At 39.5% G+C, this 26,871-nt stretch overlaps 1 protein-coding gene across 2 annotated transcripts in view; it reads left to right on the top strand.

Moving 5' to 3' along the window:
- Positions 1-26,871, top strand: part of MTMR9 (myotubularin related protein 9) — a 77,767-nt gene that overhangs the window by 40,434 nt on the left and 10,462 nt on the right. For both annotated transcript variants that reach the window (XM_055577707.1, XM_055577706.1), the window contains exons 4-7: positions 20,115-20,288; positions 21,975-22,192; positions 22,997-23,158; positions 25,362-25,503. In XM_055577707.1, coding sequence (XP_055433682.1) covers positions 20,115-20,288; positions 21,975-22,192; positions 22,997-23,158; positions 25,362-25,503 — 696 coding nt within the window. The remainder of the gene's footprint in view (positions 1-20,114; positions 20,289-21,974; positions 22,193-22,996; positions 23,159-25,361; positions 25,504-26,871) is intronic.

The raw sequence follows: 26,871 nt of genomic DNA, 5'->3' as shown, positions 1-26,871 counted from the left end.
TTGAAATATAGGCTGTGTACAGAGATGCATTTTGTGTTCTTATTTTTAAATAATTTTTATTGGAGTATAGGTTCTCTACAACATTGTGTTAGTCTCCACTGTACAGCAAAGTGCGTCAGCTGTTCCTGTACACGCATCCCCTTTTCTGGGCAGCCTTCCCGTTTACGTCGCCGTAGAGCGCTGAGTAAGGTTCCCTGGGCCGTACAGTAGGTTCTCATTAGGCACCTGTTTTCTACATAGTGTCAATAGTGTGTATGTGTCAGTCCCAATCCCCCAGTTCATGCTACCCTCATTCTCCTCTTAGTGTCCAGGGAGCCAGTTTCATTCCTTTTTATAGCTGAGGAATATTCCATTGTATCTATGTACCACTTTTTTTTTTTTCAGCTTGTCCTATTTTTATTTGGAGGCTATATTCAGAAGGCCCTAACTAGATAACTTTTGCTGTGAGTTATAAACTCTAGAGAGCCTGTTGTTATAAAGACAACTCACATTTTCTTTTCTTTTTTAAGATGGTAGTTTTATTTGTTTATTTGCACATTCATTCTTTTTTTAACTTAATTTTTTTAAATTGGAGAATAATTGCTTTACAATATTGTGTTGGTTTCTGCTGTACAACAACACAAATCAGGCGTAAGTATGTATATACATCCCCTCCCTCCTGAGGCTCTCTCGCCTAGCATCCCACCCCTCTAGGCTGTCACAGAGCGTGTATCACAGAGCGTGGGCTTGGCTCCCTGTGTTATGTGGCAGCTTCCCATCAGCTGTTTTTGCACATGGTGGTGTGTATATGTCAGTGCTGCTCTCTTGATTCATTTCCTCCTCTGTATCCACAAGACCATCTATGTGTCTATTCCTGCCCTGCAACTTAGTTCATCAGTGCTGTTTTTCTAGATGCCACATATATACATTAACATACTGCAGTTGTTTTCTGTTTCCATATAACAGGCTCAAGGTTCATCCACCTTGTTTCAGCTGACTCAAAGTCATTCCTTTTAATGACTGATATTCCATTGTGTACATATATATATGTATGTATCACAACGTCTTTATCCATTCATCTGTCAGTGGACATCTAAGTGGCTGGTGACTGTCACTGTGCGCAGTGAACGTTGGGGTACGTATCTTGAATTATGGTTTTCTCAGGGTATGTGCCCAGTAGTGGGATTGCTGGGTCATATGGTAGTGTTTTTTACTTTTTTAAGGAACCTTCACGTTGTTCTCCATAGCAGGTGTACCAGTTTTTATTTCCAGCAACAGTGCAGGAGGGTTTCCTTTTCTCCACATCTTCATCATCGGTTATACATGATGGCCATTCTGATAGGTAAGGGGTAATATCTCACTGTAGTTTGGATTTGCATTTCTCTGATAACTAGTGATGTCGAGTATCTTTTCGTGTGTTGGTTGGCCATCTGTGTGTCTTCTTTGGAGAAAGAGCTGTTTAGGTCTTGTGCCCATTTTTTGATTGGGTTGTTTATTTTTTTTTTTTATATTGAGCTGCATTTGCAAATACTTTCTCCTGCTCTGAGGGCTGTCTTTTCATCTTGTTCATGGTTTCCTTTACTGTGCAAAAACTTCCAAGTTTCACTAGGTCCCATTTGTTTACTTTTTTTTTTTTTTCATTACCATAAGAGATAAATCCAAAAAGATACTGATGAGGGAGGAGGAGCTAAGATGGCGGAGGAGTAGGACGGGGAGAACACTTTCTCCCCCACAAATTCATCAAAACAACATTTAAACGCCGGGTAATTCCACAAAACAACTTCTGAATGTCAGCAGAGGACATCAGGCACCCAGAAAAGCAACCCAAGTCTTCGAAAGGAGGTAGGAAAAAATATAAAAGACAAAAAAAGAGACAAAAGAGGGAGGGACGGAGTTCCGTCCCGGGAAGGGAGTCTTAAAAAGACAGAAGTTTCCAAACACCAGGAAACCTTCTCACTGCCAAATCTGTGCCAAGCCTTGGAAGCACAGAGGGCAACATAACAAGGAGGAAAAATAAATAAACAATTAAAAACCGCAGATTACAAGCCCTTCAGTAACTCCCCCAGCGGAGAAGCAGCATAGACGCCTGCACACGCCGATAGCAAGCAGGGGCTGGGCAGGGAGGAACAGCGCGGGCTGCATCGCTTAGAGTAAGGATCTGGCCTGAATGCCCCGAGCGCTATCTGAGTGAAATAATTTGGGCTAGCAAACCAGACTGTGGGACATCTACCACGCGAAAAGCCAGCCCTAACCTAAGACACCGCCAGGCCCACGCAGGGAACAAAGGACTGAACAGAGATAGCCGGCTACAGACCATCCCCCTCCGGTGACAGGCAGCCAGAGCTGGAAGGGGGCATTCGCAGCCCCAGAGAGACATTATCTATAAAACTGTAAGCAGGCTTCTTTGCTAACTAAAACTTCTTGGGGGTCTGGACGGTCAACATGCGCCTGAGAAGGTGCGCCGGTCGTACACCTAGATAACTGAGCTGTGGGGAGGCGATAGGTCGCAGCAATTGCACTCACCGAACACCTCATCACCTGAGCTGCTCAGACCTGGGAAGGGCACAAAACGCAGGCCCAACCGAGTCTACGCCTCTGAGGACTACCCGAGAGCCTGAACCTGAGCGGCTTGGACCTGGGAGGTGCAAGCAGCCCAGGGCCAGCCACGGATGGTTCCTGGTGGAGCAGCCTAGAGCCTGAGCAATGTGGGCAGGGAGGCTACACGTGCCGTGAGCGGGGGCAGACCCAGTGTGGCCGAGGCACTGCGAGCACGTGCCAGTGTTATTTGTTTGCTGCGTCCCTCCCTCCCCACAGCGCGACTGAACAAGTGAGCCTAAAAAAAAAAAAAAAAAAGTGTCCTCCACCGTCCCCTTTGTGTCAGGGTGGAAACCAGACACTGAAGAAACCAGCAAACAGAAGAATCTATAACAGAGGGAACTGCCTTGGAAGCTACAGGCAATAGATTAAAACCCTGTGGTTAGTACCAACTACATAGGAAGGGGCCTATAGATCTTGAGAAATATAGTTCCTTGGTCCGACTAGCTGAAAATGAACTGAACCCACAATACCCACAACAAAACTAGAGAAAGTCCTAGATATATTTTTACTATTTTTATGATCATTCTTTCCTTTTTTTTTAAATTTTTCAAAGAATTTTAAGTCCTCTATTATTCCTTTAATTTTCACTTTTATAACCTACTATTACTTAGCAAAAAAAAAAAAAAAAAAGACCCTTTTTTTTTAAAGCAAACTTCATATATATATTTCTTTATAATTTTTTTGACTTTTTTTTTTCTTCTTTTCTTTAACATTGCATTTTTGAAATTCCAAACTCTACTCTAGATTTTTAATTTTAGCTTTTTGGTATTTGTTATCAATTTTGTACCTATATTTTCTTTATAATTTTTGTGACTTTGTTTGTTTTTGTTTGTTTTTTTTTTTCTCTTTCTTTTCCTCCTTCTTTTCTTTAACATTGTATTTTTGAAATTCCAAACTCTACTCTAGATCTTTAATTTCTGCTTTTATGTATTTGTTACCAATTTTGTACCTTTAAGAACCCAATCTTCAGTACTCATTTTTCACTAGGGAGCGAGATTACTGGCTTGACTGCTCTTTCTCCCTCTGGACTCTGCTTTTTCTCCACCAGGTCGCCTGTGTCTCCTCCCTGACCCCTCTCTACTCTACCCAACTCTGTGAATTTCTGTGTGTTCCAGACGGTGGAGAACACTTAGGGAACTGATTACTGGCTGGATCTGTCTCCCTCCTTTTCATTCCCTGCTTTTATCCTCCTGGCCACCTCTGTCTCCTTCCTCCTTCTCTTCTCTGTATAACTCCATGAACATCTGTGAGTGGTCCAGTTGTGGAGTGCACATAAGGAAGTGATTACTGGCTAGCCCACTGTCTCCTCTATTGATTCCACCTCATCTCATTCAGGTCACCTCTAACTCCCTCCTCCCTCTTCTCTTCTCCATGTAACGCTGTGAACCTCTCTGGGTGACCCTCACGGTGGAGAAGCTTTTCATCTTTAACGTAAATGTTTTATCAATGGTGCTGTATAGAAGGAGAAGTTTTGAAATGACTGTAAAAATAGGACCGATAATTGGAAGCAGGAGGCTTAAGTCCAAACCCTGACTCCAGGGAACTCCTGACTCCAGGGAACATTAATTGACAGGAGCTCATCAAACTCCTCCATACCTACATTGAAACCAAGCACCACACAAGGGCCAACAAGTTCCAGGGCAAGACATACCAAGCAAATTCTCCAGCAACAGAGGAACACAGCCCTGAGCTCCAAGATACAGGCTGCCCAAAGTCACCCCAAAACCATAGACATCTCATAACTTATTACTGAACACTTCATTGCACTCCAGAGAGAAGAAATACAGCTCCACCCACCAGAACATCAACATAAGCTTCCCTAACCAAGAAACCTTGACAAGCCACCTGTACAAACCCACACACAGTGAGGAAACGCCACAATAAAGAGAATTCCACAAACTGCCAGAATACAGAAAGGACACCCCAAACTCAGCAATTTAAACAAGATGAAGAGACAGAGGAATACCCAGCAGATAAAGGAACAGGATAAATGCCCACCAAACCAAACAAAAGAGGAAGAGATAGGGAATCTACCTGATAAAGAATTCCAAATAATGATAGTGAAATTGATCCAAAATCTTGAAATCAAAATGGAATCGCAGATAAATAGCCTGGAGACAAGGATTGAGAAGATGCAAGAAAGGTTTAACAAGGACCTAGAAGAAATAAAAAAGAGTAAATATATAATGAATAATGCAATAAATGAAATTAAAAACACTCTGGAGGCAACAAATAGTAGAATAATAGAGGCAGAAGATAGGATTAGTGAATTAGAAGATAGAATGGTAGAAATAAATGAATCAGAGAGGACAAAAGAAAAACGAATTAAAAGAAATGAGGACAATCTCAGAGACCTCCAGGACAATATTAAACGCTACAACATTCGAATCATAGGGGTCCCAGAAGAAGAAGACAAAAAGAAAGACCATGAGAAAATACTTGAGGAGATAATAGTTAAAAACATCCCTAAAATGCGGAAGGAAATAATCACTCAGGTCCAAGAAACCCAGAGAGTCCCAAACAGGATAAACCCAAGGCGAAACGCCCCAAGACACATGTTAATCAAATTAACAAAGATCAAACACAAAGAACAAATATTAAAAGCAGCAAGGGAAAAACAACAAATAACACACAAGGGAATTCCCATAAGGATAACAGCTGATCTTTCAATAGAAACTCTTCAAGCCAGGAGGGAATGGCAAGACATACTTAAAGTGATGAAAGAAAATAACCTACAGCTCAGATTATTGTACCCAGCAAGGATCTCATTCAAATATGAAGGAGAAATCAAAAGCTTTACAGACAAGCAAAAGCTGAGAGAATTCACCACCACCAAACCAGCTCTCCAACAAATACTAAAGGATATTCTCTAGACAGGAAACACAAAAATGGTGTATAAATTCGAACCCAAAACAATAAAGTAAATGGCAACGGGATCATACTTATCAGTAATTACCTTAAATGTAAACGGGTTGAATGCCCCAACCAAAAGACAAAGACTGGCTGAATGGATACAAAAACAAGACCCCTACATATGTTGTCTACAAGAGACCCACCTCAAAACAGGGGACACATACAGACTGAAAGTGAAGGGCTGGAAAAAGATTTTCCATGCAAACAGGGACCAAAAGAAAGCAGGAGTAGCAATACTCATATCAGATAAAATAGACTTTAAAACAAAGGCTGTGAAGAGAGACATTAAAACAAAGGCTGTGAAGAGAGACAAAGACGGTCACTACATAATGATCAAAGGATCAATCCAAGAAGAAGATACAACAATTATAAATGCACCCAACACGGGAGCACCACAATATGTAAGACAAATGCTAACAAGTATGAAAGGAGAAATTAACAATAACACAATAATAGTGGGAGATTTTAATACCCCACTCACACCTATGGATAGATCAACTAAACAGAAAATTAACAAGGAAACACAAACTTTAAACGATACAATAGACCAGTTGATATATATATATCAGTCTATATACAAATAGACCTAATTGATATCTATAGGACATTTCATCCCAAAACAATGAATTTCACCTTTTTCTCAAGCGCACTTGGAACCTTCTCCAGGATAGATCACATCCTGGGCCATAAATCTAGCCTTGGTAAGTTCAAAAAAATAGAAATCATTCCAAGCATCTTCTCTAACCACAATGCAGTAAGATTAGATCTCAATTACAGGAGAAAAACTATTAAAAATTCCAACATAGGGAGGCTGAACAACACGAGGCTGAATAACCAACAAATCACAGAAGAAATCAAAAAAGAAATCAAAATTTGCATAGAAACGAATGAAAATGAAAACACAACAACCCAAAACCTGTGGGACACTGTAAAAGCAGTCCTAAGGGGAAAGTTCATAGCAATACAGGCATACCTCAAGAAACAAGAAAAAAGTCAAATAAATAACCTAACTCTACACCTAAAGCAACTAGAAAAGGAAGAAATGAAGAACCCCAGGATTAGTAGAAGGAAAGAAATCTTAAAAATTAGGGCAGAAATAAATGCAAAAGAAACAAAAGAGACCATAGCAAAAATCAACAAAGCCAAAAGCTGGTTCTTTGAAAGGATAAATAAAATTGACAAACCATTAGCCAGACTCATCAAGAAACAAAGGGAGAAAAATCAAATCAATAAAATTAGAAATGAAAATGGAGAGATCACAACAGACAACACAGAAAAAAAAGGATCATAAGAGACTACTACCAACAATTATATGCCAATAAAATGGACAACGTGGAAGAAATGGACAAATTCTTAGAAAAGTACAACTTTCCAAAACTGGACCAGGAAGAAATAGAAAATCTTAACAGACCCATCACAAGCACAGAAATTGAAACTGTAATCAAAAATCTTCCAGCAAACAAAAGCGCAGGTCCAGACGGCTTCACAGCTGAATTCTACCAAAAATTTAGAGAAGAGCTAACACCTATCCTACTCAAACTCTTCCAGAAAATTGCAGAGGAAGGTAAACTTCCAAACTCATTCTGTGAGGCCACCATCACCCTAATACCAAAACATGACAAAGATGCGACAAAAAAAGAAAACTACAGGCCAATATCACTGATGAACATAGATGCAAAAATCCTTAACAAAATTCTAGCAATCGGAATCCAACAACACATTAAAAAGATCATACACCATGACCAAGTGGGCTTTATCCCAGGGATGCAAGGATTCTTCAATATCCGCAAATCAATCAATGTAATACACCACATTAACAAATTGAAAAATAAAAACCATATGATTATCTCAATAGATGCAGAGAAAGCCTTTGACAAAATTCAACATCCATTTATGATAAAAACTCTCCAGAAAGCAGGACTAGAAGGAACATACCTCAACATAATAAAAGCTATATATGACAAACCCACAGCAAACATTATCCTCAATGGTGAAAAATTGAAAGCATTTCCTCTAAAGTCAGGAACAAGACAAGGGTGCCCACTTTCACCATTACTATTCAACATAGTTTTGGAAGTTTTGGCCGCAGCAATCAGAGCAGAAAAAGAAATAAAAGGAATCCAGATTGGAAAAGAAAAAGTAAAACTCTCACTATTTGCAGATGACATGATCCTCTACATAGAAAACCCTAAAGACTCCACCGGAAAACTACTAGAACCAATCAATGACTATAGTAAAGTTGCAGGATATAAAATCAACACACAGAAATCCCTTGCATTCCCATACACTAATAATGAGAAAATAGGAAGAGAAATTAAGGAAACAATTCCATTCACCATTGCAATGGAAAGAATAAAGTACTTAGGAATGTATCTACCTAAAGAAACTAAAGACCTATATATAGAAAACTATAAAACACTGGTGAAAGAAATCAAAGAGGACACTAACAGATGGAGAAATATACCATGTTCATGGATTGGAAGAATCAATATAGTGAAAATGAGTATACTACCCAAAGTAATTTATAGATTCAATGCAATCCCTATCAAGCTACCAACAGTATTCTTCACAGAGCTAAAACAAATAATTTCACAATTTGTATGGAAATACAAAAAACCTCGAATAGCCAAAGCTATCTTGAGAAAGAAGAATGGAACTGGAGGAATCAACCTACCTGACTTCAGGCTCTACAACAAAGCCACGGTCATCAAGACAGTATGGTACTGGCACAAAGACAGAAATATAGATCAATGGAACAAAACAGAAAGCCCAGAGATAAATCCACGCACATATGGACACCTTATCTTTGACAAAGGAGGCAAGAATATACAATGGATTAAAGACAATCTCTTTAACAAGTGATGCTGGGAAAACTGGTCAACCGCTTGTAAAAGAATGAAACTAGAACACTTTCTAACACCATACACAAAAATAAACTCAAAATGGATTAAAGATCTAAACGTAAGACCAGAAACTATAAAACTCCTAGAGGAGAACATAGGCAAAACACTCTCCAACATGCATCACAGCAGGATCCTCTATGACCCACCTCCCAGAATATTGGAAATAAAAGCAAAAATAAACAAATGGGACCTAATTAACCTTAAAAGCTTCTGCACAACAAAGGAAACTATTAGCAAGGTGAAAAGACAGCCTTCAGAATGGGAGAAAATAATAGCAAATGAGCAACAAATAACTAATCTCAAAAATATACAAGCAACTCCTATACCTCAATTCCAGAAAAATAAATGACCCAATCAAAAAATGGGCCAAAGAACTAAATAGACATTTCTCCAAAGAAGACATACAGATAGCTTACAAACACATGAAAAGATGCTCAACATCACTCATTATCAGATAAATGCAAATCAAAACCACTATGAGGTACCATTTCACGCCAGTCAGAATGGCTGCGATCCAAAAGTCTACAAGCCATAAGTGCTGGAGAGGGTGTGGAGAAAAGGGAACCCTCTTACACTGTTGGTGGGAATGCAAACTAGTACAGCCACTATGGAGAACAGTGTGGAGATTCCTTAAAAAACTGGAAATAGAACTGCCTTATGATCCAGCAATCCCACTGCTGGGCAATCACACTGAGGAAACCAGAAGGGAAAGAGACACGAGTACCCCAATGTTCATCGCAGCACTGTTTATAATAGCCAGGATGTGGAAGCAACCTAGATGTCCGTCAGCAGATGAATGGATAAGAAAGCTGTGGTACATATACACAATGGAGTATTACTCAGCCATTAAAAAGAATACATTTGAATCAGTTCTAATGAGGTGGATGAAACTGGAGCCTATTATACAGAGTGAAGTAAGCCAGAAAGAAAAACACCAATACAGTATACTAACGCATATATATGGAATTTAGAAAGATGGTAACAATAACCCTGTGTACGAGACAGCAAAAGAGACACTGATGTATAGAACAGTCTTATGGACTCTGTGGGAGAGGGAGAGGGTGGGAAGATTTGGGAGAATGACATTGAAACATGTGTAATATCATGTATGAAACAAGTCGCCAGTCCAGGTTCAATGTACGATACTGGATGCTTGGGGCTGGTGCACTGGGACTACCCAGAGGGATGGTATGGGGAGGGAGGAGGGAGGAGGGTTCAGAATGGGGAACACATGTATACCTGTGGCGGATTCATTTCAATATTTGGCAAAACCAATACAATATTGTAAAGTTTAAAAAAAAAAAAAAGAATGATATATGTATAACTGATTCACTTTGCTGTACAGCAAAAACTAACACTGTAAATGAACTATACTGTAATAAAAATTACTTTAAAAAACAAAAAGATACTGATGCAAATTATGTCAGAGAGTGTTGTGCCTGTATTTTCCTTTAAGAATTTTATAGTGTCTGGCCTTACATTAAAGTATTTGATCCACTTTGAGTTTATTTTTGTGAATGGTATTAGGTAGTGTTCTAATTTCATTCTTTTACACATAGCTGTCCAATTTTCCCAGCACCACTTTTTGAAGAGGCTGTTTTTTCTCCATTGTATATTCTTGCCTCCTTTGTCATAAATCAGGTGACCAGATGCACATGGGTTTATCTCTGGGCTTTCTGTCCCTGGAGTTCCATTGGTTTGTATTTCTGGTTTTGTGCCCAGACCATACCCTGTTGATTACTTGTAACTTTGTAGTATAGGCTGATGTCAGGAAGCCTGATTCCTCCAGCTCTGTTTTTCTTTTTCAAGATTGCTTTGGCTATTCAGGGTCTTTTGTGTTTCCATACAAATTATAAAACTTGCTGTTCTAGTTCTGTGAAAAATGCCATTGGTAATTTGATAAGAATTGCAATGAATCTTTAGATTGCTTTGGGTAGTATAGTCATTTTAAAAATATTGATTCTTCCAGTCTAAGAACATGGCATATGTCTCTCTGTTTGTGTCATCTTTAATTTCTTTCATTAATATCTTATAGTTTTCTGCATATGGATGTTTTGCGTCCTTAGGTAGGTTATTCCTAGGTATTTTATTCTTTTTGTTGCAATGTTAAATGGGATTATTTCCTTAATTTCTCTCTGATCTTTTATTGTTAGTGTATAGGAATTCAAGAACTTTTTGTGTATTAGTTTTATATCCTGAAGCTTTACTAAATTCATTGCTTAACTCTAGTAGTTTTCTGGTGGCCTCTTTAGGATTTTCTATGTATAGCGTCATGTCTTCTGCAAACAGTGACAGTTTACTTGTTCTTTTCCTATTCTTATTCCTTTTATTTTTCTTCTCTGATTGCTGTGGCTAGGACTTCCAAGACTATGTTGAAAAACAGTGGTGAGAGTGGACACTCTTGTCTTGTTCCTGATCTTAGAGGAAATGCTTTCAGTTTTCACCATTGAGAATAATATTTGTTGTGGGTTTGTCATACATGGCCTTTATTATGTTGACATAGGTCTCTCTATGCCTACTTTCAGAAGAGTTTTTTTTTTTTTTGTCTTTTTTCATAAATGGGTGTTGAATTTTGTTGAAAGACTTTTGTTTATCTGTTGGGATGACTGTGTGGTTTTTATTCTGTTCACATTGTTTGACTGGCATATATTGAAGAATCCTTGCATCCCTAGCATAAATCCCACTTAATCATGGTGTCAGTTAGTCAGTTCAGTTGCTCAGTCGTGTCCGACTCTTTGCGACCCAATGAATCGCAGCACGCCAGGCCTCCCTGTCCATTACCAACTCCCGGAGTTCACTCAGACTCACGTGCATCGAGTCAGTGATGCCATCCAGCCATCTCATCCTCTGTCGTCCCCTTCTCCTCCTGCCCCCAGTCCCTCCCAGCATCAGAGTCTTTTCCAATGAGTCAACTCCTTGCATGAGGTGGCCAAAGGACTGGAGTTTCAGCTTTAGCATCATTCCTTCCAAAGAAATCCCAGGGCTGATCTCCTTCAGAATGGACTGGTTGGATCTCCTTGCAGTCCAAGGGACTCTCAAGAGTCTTCTCCAACACCACTCAAAAGCATCAATTCTTTGGCACTCAGCTTTCTTCACAGTCCAACTCTCACATCCATACATGACCACTGGAAAAACCATAGCCTTGACTAGACGGACCTTTGTTGGCAAAGTAATGTCTCTGCTTTTCAATATGCTATCTAGGTTGGTCATAACTTTTCTTCCAAGGAGTGTCTTTTAATTTCATGGCTGCAGTCAGCATCTGCAGTGATTTTGGAGCCCCAAAAAATAAAGTCTGACACTGTTTCCACTGTTCCCCCATCTATTTGCCATGAAATGATGGGACCGGATGCCATGATCTTCATTTTCTGAATGTTGCATAATCATGGTGTATAACCCTTTTAATGTGTTGTTGGGTTTGGTTTGCTAGTATTTTATTGAAGATTTTTGCATCTCTGTTCATCAGTGATTTTGGCCTGTAATTCTCTCTTTTTGTCTGGTTTTGGTATCAGGTAGCCTTGTAGAATGAATTTGGCAGTGTTCCTCCCGCTGCAGTTTTTTGAAAGAGATGCATTTAGAATATAAAGAGACAGATTGAAAATAAATAGGTGGAGAAAATTTGCCATGAAAATAATGAGTATAAAAAAGAAGTTGTTTTTTTAATTTCAGATTAAAATGAAAAACTTCAAGACACAGAATATTATGAAATAAAGAGATCATTCCATAATGATAAAATTGATCAGGACAATATAATGGTATATATTTTTATAGCCTAAACTGATGAAAATAAATAAAGTTCTGTGGTCATAGTAGATTGTTTAAACTGCTCTCTCAGCACGTAACAGAACACTAGACTAAAACAAAACAACAAAACGAGTAGAAAGAGAATCTGAACAGCACTATCTGATATTCACTGAATACCACTCCCGACTTCTGCAGAATGAACAGTATGCAAGAGCACATGGTGTTATCCAAGAGAGAACATATGCTGGGCTGTTACATAAACTTCAACAGCTTGAAAGCATACAGAATATAGTCTCTGAGCACAGAGGATTATAGTGGAAATCAGTTAGCACTGGTGGCTCAGATGATAAAAGAACCCGCCTGCATGCAGGAGACCCGGGTTTGATCCTGGGTTGGGAAGATCTCCTGGAGAAGGGAATGGAAACCCACTTCAGTACTCTTGCCTGGAGAATTTGGGGGACAGAGAAGCCTGGCGAGCTACAGTCCCTGGGGTCACAGAGTCGGATACAACTGAGTGACTAACACACAAGGTATTGAGGAATACCCACAGTATTTCTAGATTACAGGAAATACTTGTAAATAGTCTGTAAATCAGAATGGAAATTAGGAAATATTTTTAGCTGAATTATAATATCAAAATTTGTAGACTGCAGCTAAAGCAGTCTTTAGAGAGACACAATGTTAAAGCACTTATGTGAAATAGGAAAAAAGGTCTAATAAATTCACCAACTTAAGCTCCAGCTTAAGAAACTAGGGGGAAAAAATGAGCAAAGTAACTTGAGAGAATGAAATAATAAAAAATAAGAGCAGAAATCAATAAAATAACTAGAACTAGTAAGTTTAGCAAGATTGCTTGGTATAAGTGTTCACAAACTAATTAGTGACACGACTGAGCGACTCAGCACTGCACAGCACAGCCTTAAAATGGATAGAACACTTAGTAAGAAAATTAACAAAAGGGCAGGATCTATACACTGAGAAACACAAAGCATTGCTGAGAGAAGTTAAAGGACATCTAAATAAAGGAAGATATATGTTCATGGATGGGAACACAATATGGTTAATAGTGGACTGAGTTATGTAAGGGACCCAGCAGTGAATATATTAGGCTTTGTGGGGCATGAAGTCTTTGTTGCAGTTACTCCACTCTGTTGTATCATGAAAACATAAAACATCAGTGAATGAGTGGTGCTGTGTTCCAAAAGTATTTTATAGGAATACCTGACTTATTGTGTTTCATCTTATTGTATTTCCTAGATATTGCATTTTGTTTACAGATTGAATGTTTGTGGCAATCCTATGTCGAGCAAGTCTGTAAGTGCCATTTTTTCCAACAGCTTTTGGTCACTTCATATCTCTCTTGCATTTTGGTAATTCTCAATATTTTGAATCCTTTACCAGCAGAAAGATTATGACTCACTAAAGGCTCAGATGATGGTTAGCATTTTTTAGCAATAAAATATTTAATATTAAGAACAGTTCAGTTCAGTCGCTCAGTCGTGTCCGACTCTTTGCAACCCCATGAATCGCAGCACACCAGGCCGCCCTGTCCATCACCAACTCCCGGAGTCCACCCAAATCCATGTCCATTGAGTCGGTGATGCCATCCAGCCATCTCATCCTCTGTCGTCCCCTTCTCCTCCTGCCCACAATCCCTCCCAGCATCAGAGTCTTTTCCAATGAGTCAACTCTTCGTATGAGGTGGCCAGAGTATTGGAGTTTCAGCTTCAGCATCAGTCCTTTCAGCGAACACATGGGACTGATCACCTTCAGAATGGACTGGTTGGCTCTCTTTGCAGGCCAAGGAACTCTCAAGAGTCTTCTCCAACACCACAGTTCAAAAGCATCAATTCTTCGGTGCTCAGCCTTCTTCACAGTCCAACTCTCACATCCATACATGACCACTGGAAAAACCATAGCCTTGACTAGACGGACCTTTGTTGGCAAAGTAATGTCTCTGGTTTTGAATATGGTATCTAGGTTGGTCATAACTTTCCTTCCAAGGAGTAAGCATCTTTTAGTTTCATGGCTGCAATCACCATCTGTAGTGATTTTGGAGCCCAGAAAAATAAAGTCTGACACTGTTTCCTCTGTTTCCCCATCTATTTCCCATGAAGTGATGGGACCGGATGCCATGATCTTCATTTTCTGAATGTTGAGCTTTAAACCAACTTTTTCACTCTCCACTTTCACTTTCATCAAGAGGCTTTTTAGTTCCTCTTCACTTTCTGCCATAAGGATGGTATCATCTGCATATCTGAGGTTATTGATATTTCTCCCAGCAGTCTTGATTCCAGTTTGTGTTTCTTCCAGTCCAGCGTTTCTCATGATGTAATCTGCATAGAAGTTAAATACCCAGGGTGACAATATACAGCCTTGACGTACTCCTTTTCCTATTTGGAACCAGTCTGTTGTTTCATGTCTAGTTCTAACTGTTGCTTCCTGACCTGCATATAGGTTTCTCAAGAGGCAGGTCAGGTGGTCTGGTATTCCCATCTCTTGAAGAATTTTCCACAGTTTTTTGTGATCCACACAGTCAAGGGCTTTGGCATAGTCAATAAAGCAGAAATAGATGCTTTTCTGGAACTCTCTTGCTTTTTCGATGATCCAGCGGATGTTGGCAATTTGATCTCTGGTTCCTCTGCCTTTTCTAAAACCAGCTTGAACATCAGGAAGTTCACGGTTCACATATTGCTGAAGCCTGGCTTGGAGAATTTTGAGCATTACTTTACTAGCATGTGAGATGAGTGCAGTTGTGCAGTAGTTTGAGCATTCTTTGGCATTGCCTTTCTTTGGGATTGGAATGAAAACTGCCCTTTTCCAGTCCTGTGGCCACTGCTGAGTTTTCCAAATTTGCTGACACATTGAGTGCAGCACTTTCACAGCATCATCTTTCAGGATTTGGAATAGCTCAACTGGAATTCCATCACCTCCACTAGCTTTGTTCGTAGTGATGCTTTCTAAGGCCCACTTGACTTCACATTCCAGAATGTCTGGCTCTAGGTCAGTGATCACACCATCGTGATTACCTGGGTCATGAAGATCTTTTTTGTACAGTTCTTCTGTGTATTCTTGCCATCTCTTCTTAATATCTTCTGCTTCTGTTAGGTCCATACCATTTCTGTCCTTTATCGAGCTCATCTTTGCATGAAATATTCCTTTGGTTCCTCTGATTTTCTTGAAAAGATCCCTAGTCTTTCCCATTCTGTTGTTTTCCTCTATTTCTTTGCATTGATCGCTGAAGAAGGCTTTCTTATCTCTCCTTGCTATTCTTTGGAACTCTGCATTCAGATGTTTATATCTTTCCTTTTCTCCTTTGCTTTTCACTTCTCTTCTTTTCACAGCTATTTGTAAGGCGTCCCCAGACAGCCATTTTGCTTTTTTGCATTTCTTTTCCATGGGAATGGTCTTGATCCCTGTCTCCTGTACAATGTCAGGAACCTCATTCCATAGTTCATCAGGCACTCTATCTATCAGATCTAGGCCCTTAAATCTATTTCTCACTTCCACTGTATAATCATAAAGGATTTGATTTAGGTCATACCTGAATGGTCTAGTGGTTTTCCCTACTTTCTTCAATTTCAGTCTGAATTTGGCAATAAGGAGTTCATGGTCTGAGCCACAGTCAACTCCTTGTCTTGTTTTTGCTGACTGTATAGAGCTCCTCCATCTTTGGCTGCAAAGAATAAAATCAGTCTGATTTCAGTGTTGACCATCTGATGATGTCCATGTGTAGAGTCTTCTCTTGTGTTGTTGGAAGAGGGTGTTTGTTATGACCAGTGCATTTTCTTGGCAAAACTCTATTAGTCTTTGCCCTGCTTCATTCCATATTCCAAGGCCAAATTTGCCTGTTACTCCAGGTGTTTCTTGACTTCCTACTTTTGCATTCCAGTCCCCTATAATGAAAAGGACATCTTTTTGGGGTGTTAGTTCTAAAAGGTCTTGTAGGTCTTCATAGAACCATTCAACTTCAGCTTCTTCAGCGTTACTGGTTGGGGCATAGACTTGGATTACTGTGATATTGAATGGTTTGCCTTGGAAACGAACAGAGATCATTCTGTCGTTTTTGAGATTGCATCCAAGTAATACATTTCGGACTCTTTTGTTGACCATGATGGCCACTCCATTTCTTCTGAGGGATTCCTGCCCACAGTAGTAGATATAATGGTCATCTGAGTTAAATTCACCCATTCCAGTCCATTTCAGTTCGCTGATTCCTAGAATGTCGACATTCACTCTTGCCATCTCTTGTTTGACCACTTCCAATTTGCCTTGATTCATGGACCTGACATTCCAGGTTCCTATGCAATATTGCTCTTTACAGCATCGGACCTTGCTTCTATCACCAGTCACATCCACAGCTGGGTATTGTTTTTGCTTTGGCTCCATCCCTTCATTCTTTCTGGAGTTATTTCTCCACTGATCTCCAGTAGCATATTGGGCACCTACTGACCTGGGGAGTTTCTCTTTCAGTATCCTATCATTTATAGAAGGTTTAAAAAAGAACTCTTGCATCTGTGATAAGTTTTTGCCAAAGGTGCTTAGACAATTCTCTAGATAAAGGATAGTTTTTTCAACTAATGGCATTGGAACACCTGGATGTAAAAAAGATAGATCTAAACCTTTATTTCACAAAAAATAACTCAAAATATAGACCAAAACATACGAGCTAAAGGTGTAAAACTTCTTTAAGAAAGTACAGGAGAAAATCTTTATGACCCCTGACTAGGCAAAGATTTCTTAGGTATAACACTAAAAGTGAAGGAAAGCAGATGGTGATTCCTAGTATTGGGTGTGGATGGAGAGGTATAGACTGTAAAAGTGTACTAGGAATTTTTGTGAAAGATGATTGAAATGTTCATCTTGATTGTGGTAGTGTTTTATGGGTGGGTATAGCCATCAAGAGTCATGAAATCGTGTACTCTAAATGGATCTAGTTTATTTTTCATATAAAATAGTAAAATCTCAGTAAAGTTGACTTAAAAGAAGAGAAAAGAATAACTTGATGTAAAGGTTAAGTAGCTGATTAGGGATAACTAAAAATGAGAATCTAATGATCCGGAATATAGATACTCAAACAGGACAGAGAAAGAAGGAAGATGGAAAAAATTATAGAGAAGGTAGATGCGTGCATGGATGGTAAAACAAGAAGGCTCAGTATTTAGTAAATGGAAATTCAAGAAGATAATAGAGAAGTTGTAGGAAAGGCAGTTTTGAAATAGATGATAGTGGAGACTATCAGCTTCAAAATCAGAAAGTCACAAAGCCTTAGACTAAGGTATCCCACAAATACCACATGGGATAGTGAAAAGGAAATCTTAGACATATTGAGTTCTACTATTGAACAGTAAGGCAAAAAGATATCACAAAATTAACCAAAGAGAAAAGACAAATTACATATATGGTAAAACAAAATTAGAAGAGAAAAAACAGTTTGAATAAATTAAGCATTTGTTCATGATAAAAGCTCTTAGCAGAGGTGAATGTGAAGGGAATTTATTTAATCTAATAAAGAGTAACTACAAAAGTGAAAACATACAAAAAGCAAATCTTTCGTTATTCCCTGTAAGTTCAAGAGTGAGACAAAGATTTGCTCACCATCACTACGCCTAGCTGAGGAAGTCAAGAAGGGAAAATAAAAGGTATAAGGATTGAAATGAAAGAAACAAAATTGCTCTTAGTTGTTGATTATATTGTTGATTATATGTTTCTGTACATAGGAAACTGAAAGAATCTTGAAACTGCATGCATTTCTCTACACCAGACACAAATTTGAAAACATACAACTAAAATGCATTAAAAAATAAGGTTCTTAGGAAAAGATATGCAGGATGTTTATTGAGGGAATTTTATAACTTTATTGAAAAAAATTTAAAAAGATCTAAAAGTGGAACGATACTATGCCCATAGAAAAGGAAATTAGATATTATAAAGATGTCATTGTTTCTAAATCAGTCTATACAGTCAGTGCCATCTTCTTAAAACCCCAGTGGGATTTTACATGGAATTTGATAAAAAGTTACATTAAAGGGGCAAAGGATCAAGGGAAACCAAGATTCTCTTGAAGAACAAGAAGGAGGGAAGAGGATATAGGAGACTTGGCCTACTAAATGCCAACCTTATTCTAAAAGCCAGAGACTCGCTGCAGCTGGACCAGTGGGACAGAATACAGGCCCCAACATGTGTGGAAACTTAATAGAATATTTGACACAAGTGATATTGCAGGTCAGTGAAGAACCATGGCATTCTCTAGAGCAGGAAACCAGTAAGTAATCCCTAAGAGTAAAAACACTTAAAATTGATAAAAATCTAAAGGACTTGAAAATGGTTACTCTGGGGAAGGAGAATTAGATTAGCAGAATACTTTCTTAGTATTAAGCTGTTATTGCTTTAAGAATGATGTTAACAGTCTTTCCTTGTTTTTTCTCCTTTTTTAAATAACAGAAATGAGCAAGGGATTTAATGGAGATAGTGGCATTATTCTGTTCTGGTTAAGTATTACCTGGAGTTGCAGTCTTCTTGTTGCTATACTTTAAGAGTATCATTAACAAAGTGAATGGTAACCAGACAAGAATGAATGAGAATAATTAATATATTTAATTTGGATAATAGAAAACTAAGGGAGAATCAGCTATCTTTCATATATTCCATAGGCTGCTGTGTGAAATAGGGAACTTGTACTGAAATCATGGTTAAAGAATAAAATACAGGAAGTTACTGAGCAATAAATTGTCCTCAATATGAGGAAGAACTTTCCAGGAACTAGGAATACTTCTTTTTTTTTTTTTAATAATTGACTCTTTTAGAAAGTATCTTTTAAATTAATAATGTACATAAGTTTGAACAGTGAAAACATTTAATTAAAAATGATACTGCATCTTCTAAAAGGTTTTTTCAAATACATTTACAGTATATCAAGGGGCTTCCTCAGTGGCTCAGCGGTAAAGAATCCACCTGCAGTGCAGGAGACATAGAAGACTCAAGTTCAGTCCCAGGGTTGGAAAGATCCCCTGGAGTAGGAAGTACCCACTCTTGACAGGTTCCTCTCTTCCATGGACAGAGGAACTTGGCGGGCAATAGTCCATAGGGTTGCAGAGAGTCAGACACAACTGAGCAGGACCACAAGCATAGTATATTAAACATGCTTTGGCTCATCAACAACCCATGGCCAGTATGTTGGGCCAACTCTGATTTACAGGAAGATATCAAAACTTTCGTGCACAAAAGCTTTTTACAGTCTTTAAGTGGTTTTCGTTTTTCATGTTAGAAATAAGTTGTCATTTGATAGTTTTGTATTGTATGCTTTTGATCCTTAGCTTGCTGAGTTTAAAATTATTTCACTGACTCATAAGTATAATCTTTCTTAGTATTAAGCTGTTATTGCTTGAAGAATGATGTTAACAGTCTTTCCTCATTTTTTCTCCTTTGTTAAACAGCAGAAGTGAGCAAGGGGTTTGATGTAGATGGTAGCACTATTCTATTCCGGTTAAGCGTTATCTGGAGTTGTTGCTATAGTTGTTGTAGTTCCTGTTGCTATAATTTAAGAGTACCATTGGTACCCAGAGAAGAATGAATGAGATGATGTTCATGAGTATAATTAATATATTTAATTTGGATAATAGAAAACTAAAAGAGAATCAGCTATCTTTCATGTATTCCATCGGCTGCCTTGTGTAATAGGGAACTTGTACTGAAATCATGGTTAAAAAAAAAATAGAAGTTACAGATCAATAAATGTTGCCCAGTATGAGGAAGAACTTTTTAGGAGCTAGTGATACCTAGCACTGTAAGAAGCTGGCTCTGAAGAATGCAGCTCGTGTTTTCTGAAAGTGTTTAAGGAAGTAGGTGTCCTATTAAACTCCTGTGAGATGGTGTCTTCATTGTATGAAAATGAATCTCTAAGCTCCTTTCCTAGAAGTTTTTAGATTATTTTGTGAGATTGAGGTACCTGCTTAGCTTTGAAGTATTTGTGTCTTTCAGATCAGCGAATGGAGGCTAAGCTATGTCAATAAGGAGTTTGCTGTGTGCCCCTCTTACCCGCCAGCTGTCATAGTGCCCAAAGCCATCGACGATGATGCACTGCGGAAGGTAGCCACGTTTCGCCATGGAGGCCGCTTCCCAGTTCTCAGCTATTATCATAAAAAGAACGGAATGGTAAGTGAGCAGTAAATACCGCTCCGTGGTCAACTGGAAGATTTGGTTTGAGGTTCTTAGAACTGTTCACCTTTTCTGTGTACCTGTTCATTGAAGCGATTAGTGTCTCCTGCCGGGAATTTTACTTCTGTTTAAACTTTTGGGAATCAGGAATAGAATGTTTTCTGTGATCAGGATATGACTTTGAATTCTTTCCATAATGCTGTTTAGCCTTAGAAAAGCCCAGGCAGGTTTATCTTCAGGACTCAGGGCAAAGGAAACTAATGTTATCTGATACTGAAAATGACACTCTTTGGTAGAAAATAAAGTTCTCAGACTGGAACAATGGTATGACAGGTTTTTTTCACACCCCCGGCCGTGCCTTGCGGCACGTGGGGTCTCCATTCTCCCAACCAGGGACTGGGTCTGCACCCTGTGCGGTGGACGCCCAGAGTCCTAGCCACTGGACCACCAGGAGAGGCCCCACGATACTTTAATTACTCCCACCAGATTTCCCCACATAAGGCAAATTGAGCAGACATTTTTATTTTCAAAAGGGAGACGAGTGACACACATCATTAGTCACAACTTAATACAGGAGTCAAGCATTGAATAGGCGGGTGCTCATTGTGTATTCATTTCCTAAATATTTTCTAAATTTATTTTTCTCCTCATGTTTTCTCTCAGTCAGTAAACTCTGCTTCTCATTTTGCATCCAGTAGTAAATTAGTGAATAAATTATAGCTATTTTCCTTTTTCCCCTGAATTGTAGATATTTAGGATTAAGAGATTTTTTTAAATTAGGTCACCTATCTTGCTTGCTGAGCAGTATTTCTCTTCACTAGGGTTCACCATAAAGGATTCTAACAACTCAAAATATGTTATTATTCAGTTACATGGTAAATGCAGTCAGTCAGAGAGTTTGCCATTCTGGATGACCGACCTTCCTTGATTATGTTAAATTTCAAAGTAGTTAAGATAACAGTATATATTATGGGATGAGATTAAAATAATTCCAGACCATTCACCAGGGAAGAGATCAGTATAATAGATGTTGCTTTCTTGAGAAAAGTATCAAATAAGTAAGATCTTATGGAAAAACCCAGAGGAACTTTCTGACCAACCCAGTATATAGTTGTTGGTCTTTGGAGATGCGTGGTTAAGTCCTGGAATATTGAAAGAGAGCCACTGGAGAATAAAGAATAGATAAGTAGCTTTCAAGACATTGAAAATGATTCCCAAAGCAGGAATAATAGTGTATAACCTTTTTAATTTTACCACTGGTTCCTTTTCTCTTTATAATTCTTGATAAAATCTGCCGACCCTAAGTTTACATAGCTGAAGCAAAAGTTTCCTGGTGTCTAGGCCATTATTATTGTCTTAATTACAGGCCTGGATCTACTGGATGATTAATTCACTGACTAAATGAACTATAATATTTGATCTTTAAGAGGAGCTATATTATGTGAAAGTATTTTGAGACAGTGGAAAGAAAAATCATGTAAGAATGCCAAGTCTTATTTTTGTTTTACTATTTTTAAACTGTTGTTAATACATAGAAATATTTCTTTGTTTTAGGATCAAATTCATCTCTGAAATGACACACGATTGTTTTTTGAGACATTCTTAATCTAGCTTAATTCATTTCTGTTTTCAGAAACTTTGAAAGCAGCTACTACTAAATTTTAGACTCTGCTGTCCTTGTAGGTTATTATGCGAAGTGGTCAGCCACTCACGGGCACAAACGGGAGACGGTGCAAAGAAGACGAGAAACTGATAAATGCCACCCTCAGGGCAGGAAAGCGTGGCTACATCATTGACACTCGGCCTCTAAATGTAGCTCAGCAGGCCAGAGCCAAGGGAGGCGGCTTTGAGCAAGAAGCTCATTATCCCCAGTGGAGGCGCATTCACAAGTCCATTGAGAGGTAAAAGATTCAGCAGACAGTAATGGACTCTCATTTGAAGCTAATTAGAGTGGGTGACCTCTTAGCTGTTGGAGATCATAAGTTTTCAAAGGAACCTTCATATTAGCTTGAGTCAAAAATTGGCCGGGTATCTTGCCCTTGTGTTCTGTAAGATAAGCAGAAAACTCATGGTAGATGCTCACAAGTGAATTTTAATCAAATAGCATTTTTTTCTCTCTTAGCCCTGAAATTTCATCACCATGAGATCTCCTCTGCTTTAGATCAGTGGTCACCAAAGTTACTGAAAAGAGATGCTACAGACCAACCGCATTTTCCTAAGTCAAAAATACTTAGACATTTAATCTCCCGCATACCCACTTAACTTCCACATCTTGTTTCCTCCACCTGTATCATCTCATTTATGCTTGCAGTTAATGGTTTATACTTGCTTCTGGGGCGGTGAGGGGGTGGGAGTTGGAACTAAGGAAATGATGTGATCTGAGCTGGCCTTGGGTTCTCTGCTGACGCTGTCGGTGTCCAGAGTGAGCCCATGGGAGTAGGGTGCAGGCGTCAGGGGGCTGTCTCTGACCGCTCACAAAATGCAAGGCTCTGACCCTCTCCCCAGTCAGATAATTTTAAATATTAGTTTTATAATCCTAAACCCTGTAAATTATTACATAGCAAGGTAAATATTTTTAGAGTATTTTGAGCTGCTCTTGCTCTTGGATATATTGGAGGCTGAGTTTTTTATTTGGTTTCTCCCTTCATTGTTCTGTCTTCTGTTATCTTTTTTTCTTCTTATTTACTTTTTCTTATTTCTCAAAGGTATCACATTCTTCAGGAGAGCTTAATCAAACTCGTGGAATCTTGTAATGACCAAACACAAAACATGGACCGATGGCTCGGTAAATTGGAGGCCTCCAACTGGCTGAGTCACATCAAAGAGATTCTGACAACTGCCTGCCTGGCTGCGCAGTGTCTTGACAGGTGAGTGAGTATCAGGGTTCTGGTGGGGGGAGCTCCTGCCAACTGGACTTGCTTCCGTCCAGACCTGTGCTTGTGTATCGGGTTACCATCTGTGTCTGTTCTGTAACTTACGTTCATTGTTGTTTGGTTGCTAAAGTCATGTCCAATCCTTTGCAACCCCATGGACTGTAGCCCCCCAGAGTCCTCTGTTCGTGGGATTTCCCAGGCAAGAATACTGGGGTGGGTTGCCATTTCCTTCTCCAGGGGATCTTCCTGACCCAAGGGTCAAACCTGCATCTCCTGCCTTGGCGGGCAGACTCTTTACCACTGAACCACCAGGGAAGCCCATCTTATGTTCACATTATTTGATAAGATAGTCAGTGCCATTCAGTATCTGTGAAGTATATGTGAAGAGTCTGGCATTTAATTGTTAATGTACATACACAGTGCAATTGTGCGGTAGTTTGAGCATTCTTTGGCATTGCCTTTCTTTGGGATTGGAATGAAAACTGAGCTTTTCCAGTCGTGTGGCCACTGCTGAGTTTTCCAAATTTGCTGGCATTTTTAGTGCAGCACTTTCACAGCATCATCTTTCAGCATTTGAAATAGCTCAACTGGAATTCAAGTAATGCTCAAAATTCTCCAAGCCAGGCTTCAGCAATACGTGAACCATGAACTTCCTGATGTTCAAGCTGGTTTTAGAAAAGGCAGAGGAACCAGAGATCAAATTGCCAACATCCGCTGGATCATCAAAAAAGCAAGAGAGCTTCAGAAAAACATCTATTTCTGCTTTCTTGACTATGCCAAAGCCTTTGACTGTGTGGATCACAATAAACTGTGGAAAATTCTTCAAGAGATGGGAATACCAGACCACCTGACCTGCCTCTTGAGAAACCTATATGCAGGTCAGGAAGCAACAGTTAGAACTGGACATAGAACAACAGACTGGTTCCAAATAGGAAAAGGAGTTCGTCAAGGCTGTATATTGTCACCCTGCTTATTTAACTTCTATACAGAGTACATCATGAGAAACGCTGGACTGGAAGAAACACAAACTGGAATCAAGATTGCCGGGGGAAATATCAATACCCTCAGACATGCAGATGACAGCACCCTTATGGCAGAAAGTGAAGAGGAACTCAAAAGCCTCTTGATGAAAGTGAAAGTGGAGAGTGAAAAAGTTGGCTTAAAGCTCAACATTCAGAAAACGAAGATCATGGCATCTGGTCCCATCACTTCATGGCAAATAGATGGGGAAACAGTGGAAACAGTGTCAGACTTTATTTTTGGGGGCTTCAGAGTCACTGCAGATGGTGACTGCAGCCATGAAATTAAAAGATGCTTGCTCCTTGGAAGGAAAGTTATGACCAACCTAGATAGCATATTGAAAAGCAGAGACATTACTTTACCAACAAAGGTCCGTCTACTCCAGGCTGTGGTTTTTCCAGTGGTCATGTATGGATGTGAGAGTTGGACTGTGAAGAAAGCTGAGCGCCGAAGAATTGATGCTTTTGAACTGTGGTGTTGGAGAAGACTCTTGAGAGTCCCTTGGACTGCAAGGAGATCCAACCAGCCCATTCTGAAGGAGATCAGCCCTGGGATTTCTTTGGAAGGACTGATGCTAAAGCTGAAACTCCAGTACTTTGGCCACCTCATGCAAAGAGTTGACTCATTGGAAAAGACTCTGATGCTGGGAGGGATTGTGGGCAGGAGGAGACGGGGACAACAGAGGATGAGATGGCTGGATGGCATCACTGACTCAATGGATGTGAGTCTGAGTGAACGCTGGGAGTTGGTGATAGACAGGGAGGCCTGGCGTGCTGCGATTCATGGAGTCGCAAAGAGTCCGACACGACTGAGCGACTGAACTGAACTGAACTGTACGTACACACATCATCCATGACACAGATTTTTTAAGTACTCAAGGACCTATTATTTTCTATACAAATCCTTAAGTTGTGAATCTAACAATTTCTATTTTCTTAAACTGAAAAATAATGAAAAGAAGTTTCAGAGAGTTCTTGCCCAGTGAAGTTTGGGACTTACCATACTTTCATATTTTCCCCAAGGGAAGCTCTCTTCATGTACCTTATTTAGATCTGAACCTACCAGACAGAGCAGAATGCAAAAGGCTTTCAACTGTTACTCTCAAGAAATGTTTATTATTAGCAGTCAATTGACAGTGTTGGGAGTGTCCCATTTGTTGTCTGGATTTTCCTTTCAGGGAAGGAGCATCCATACTGATCCATGGAACAGAAGGAACTGATTCCACACTCCAGGTTACCTCCCTGGCCCAGATCATCTTGGAACCAAGAAGCAGGACCATCCGTGGCTTTGAGGCCTTAATAGAAAGAGAGTGGCTGCAGGTGAGAAAAGCTGTTTTGTCCACAGAGGAACTACTTATAATCAGTGTTTGATCCTGGTTTGTGGGAATGGATATCTGAAATTTTGATTGAGTCAGATGTTTACTTTTCCGGGGGACAGTTCATCTATCTTCCTCTTAGTAAATGTCTGTGATCTTTACTGCCTCTCCATTTTTGTCTCCCTCTTTGCTCGGATTGTTCATTTGGCACTTTATTCCCCTAACAAACTCTTGTTAGTTGTCTGTTGTTACCTACAGGGAAACACAAAGAGTGTAAAGCACGGTCTTGTGTCACAGAGCCTAGTCTTGTTGAGGTAAAAGACAGAAACAAGCGTGTGAGGAGGAGTGGGGACTTGTAAGTAGGGAGCGCGTACTTCAGCGCTTTCTGTCTTCTCACCTGGCTCCGTCCTGACGTCCTCCCCAGCCAGGGTGAAGTCCTTCTCATCCTGTAATATCCAGCTCAGTGTCGCTTTCATGAAGCCTTCGGGACCTTAACTTCCTCCACAGATAAAACTGATCCATTTTTGTCACACTGATTCCCGAGCTAGACCCAAATATAGTGACATCTTTGAGTTCAGAGAACCTTGCCAAGTTCAGCTTTTACTCCTTGGACACAGCACAGTGCTGGCCTATGAAATGCTGAAGGGCAGCTAAAATAAAGGCCTTGTAAAATAGATGGAAATCCTCTAAGCTAGAGATTAATTCAAATGTTTGTGCACTGTGTCACTTAGTATATAATTGTGATTGAAAGCAAATGTTTAGACATAACTTGAAAGGAGAATTATCTCTCTTCTAGCCCTTCCAGTTACAGTTCATATTTATTATGTGTTAATGCTGTTATGTTTACCACATCTACCCACTCTGACAGCGGTCCTTTAAGTCAGACTTCCTAAGTATTTGGTGATCTTACACAGCTACATTCCTTGTGAGCATAGCAGACAAATGCATATGATTTGTGTATGTGCTCATCCGTGTCCGACTCTTTGTGATGCCATGGACTGTAGTCCACTTGCCAGGCTTCTCTGTCTACGGGATTTCCCAGGAAAGAATACTGCAGTGGGCTGCCATTAAAGAGACAAAGATAAAACAAATCTGTGAAATACCTAGAAGGATGTGATTGCGGGGATAACATCAATACTCAGGTTCTGGATAGGCCAGAGAGCCAAATGATTTGACAATTTCCTTTGGTCAGTAGATGGCAGACTGTTCAGTTCTTTTGTTGAGGAGAGGGAAACTAAGGAGAGCTTTGTCTCTAATATAAAAGTATTCCTACAGATGTCTTCATGACAGGAACTTGTTTTCATACATTCAGTTCAGTTCAGTCGCTTAGTCGTGTCTGACTCTTTGTGACCCCATGGACTGCAGCACTCCA

This window comes from Bubalus kerabau, chromosome 4 (assembly GCF_029407905.1).
Source record: "Bubalus kerabau isolate K-KA32 ecotype Philippines breed swamp buffalo chromosome 4, PCC_UOA_SB_1v2, whole genome shotgun sequence".
NCBI classification, from domain to species: Eukaryota; Metazoa; Chordata; class Mammalia; order Artiodactyla; family Bovidae; genus Bubalus; species Bubalus kerabau.
The sequence above is the reverse complement of the archived record's forward strand: the minus strand, read 5'-3'. Positions and strand labels throughout refer to the sequence as shown.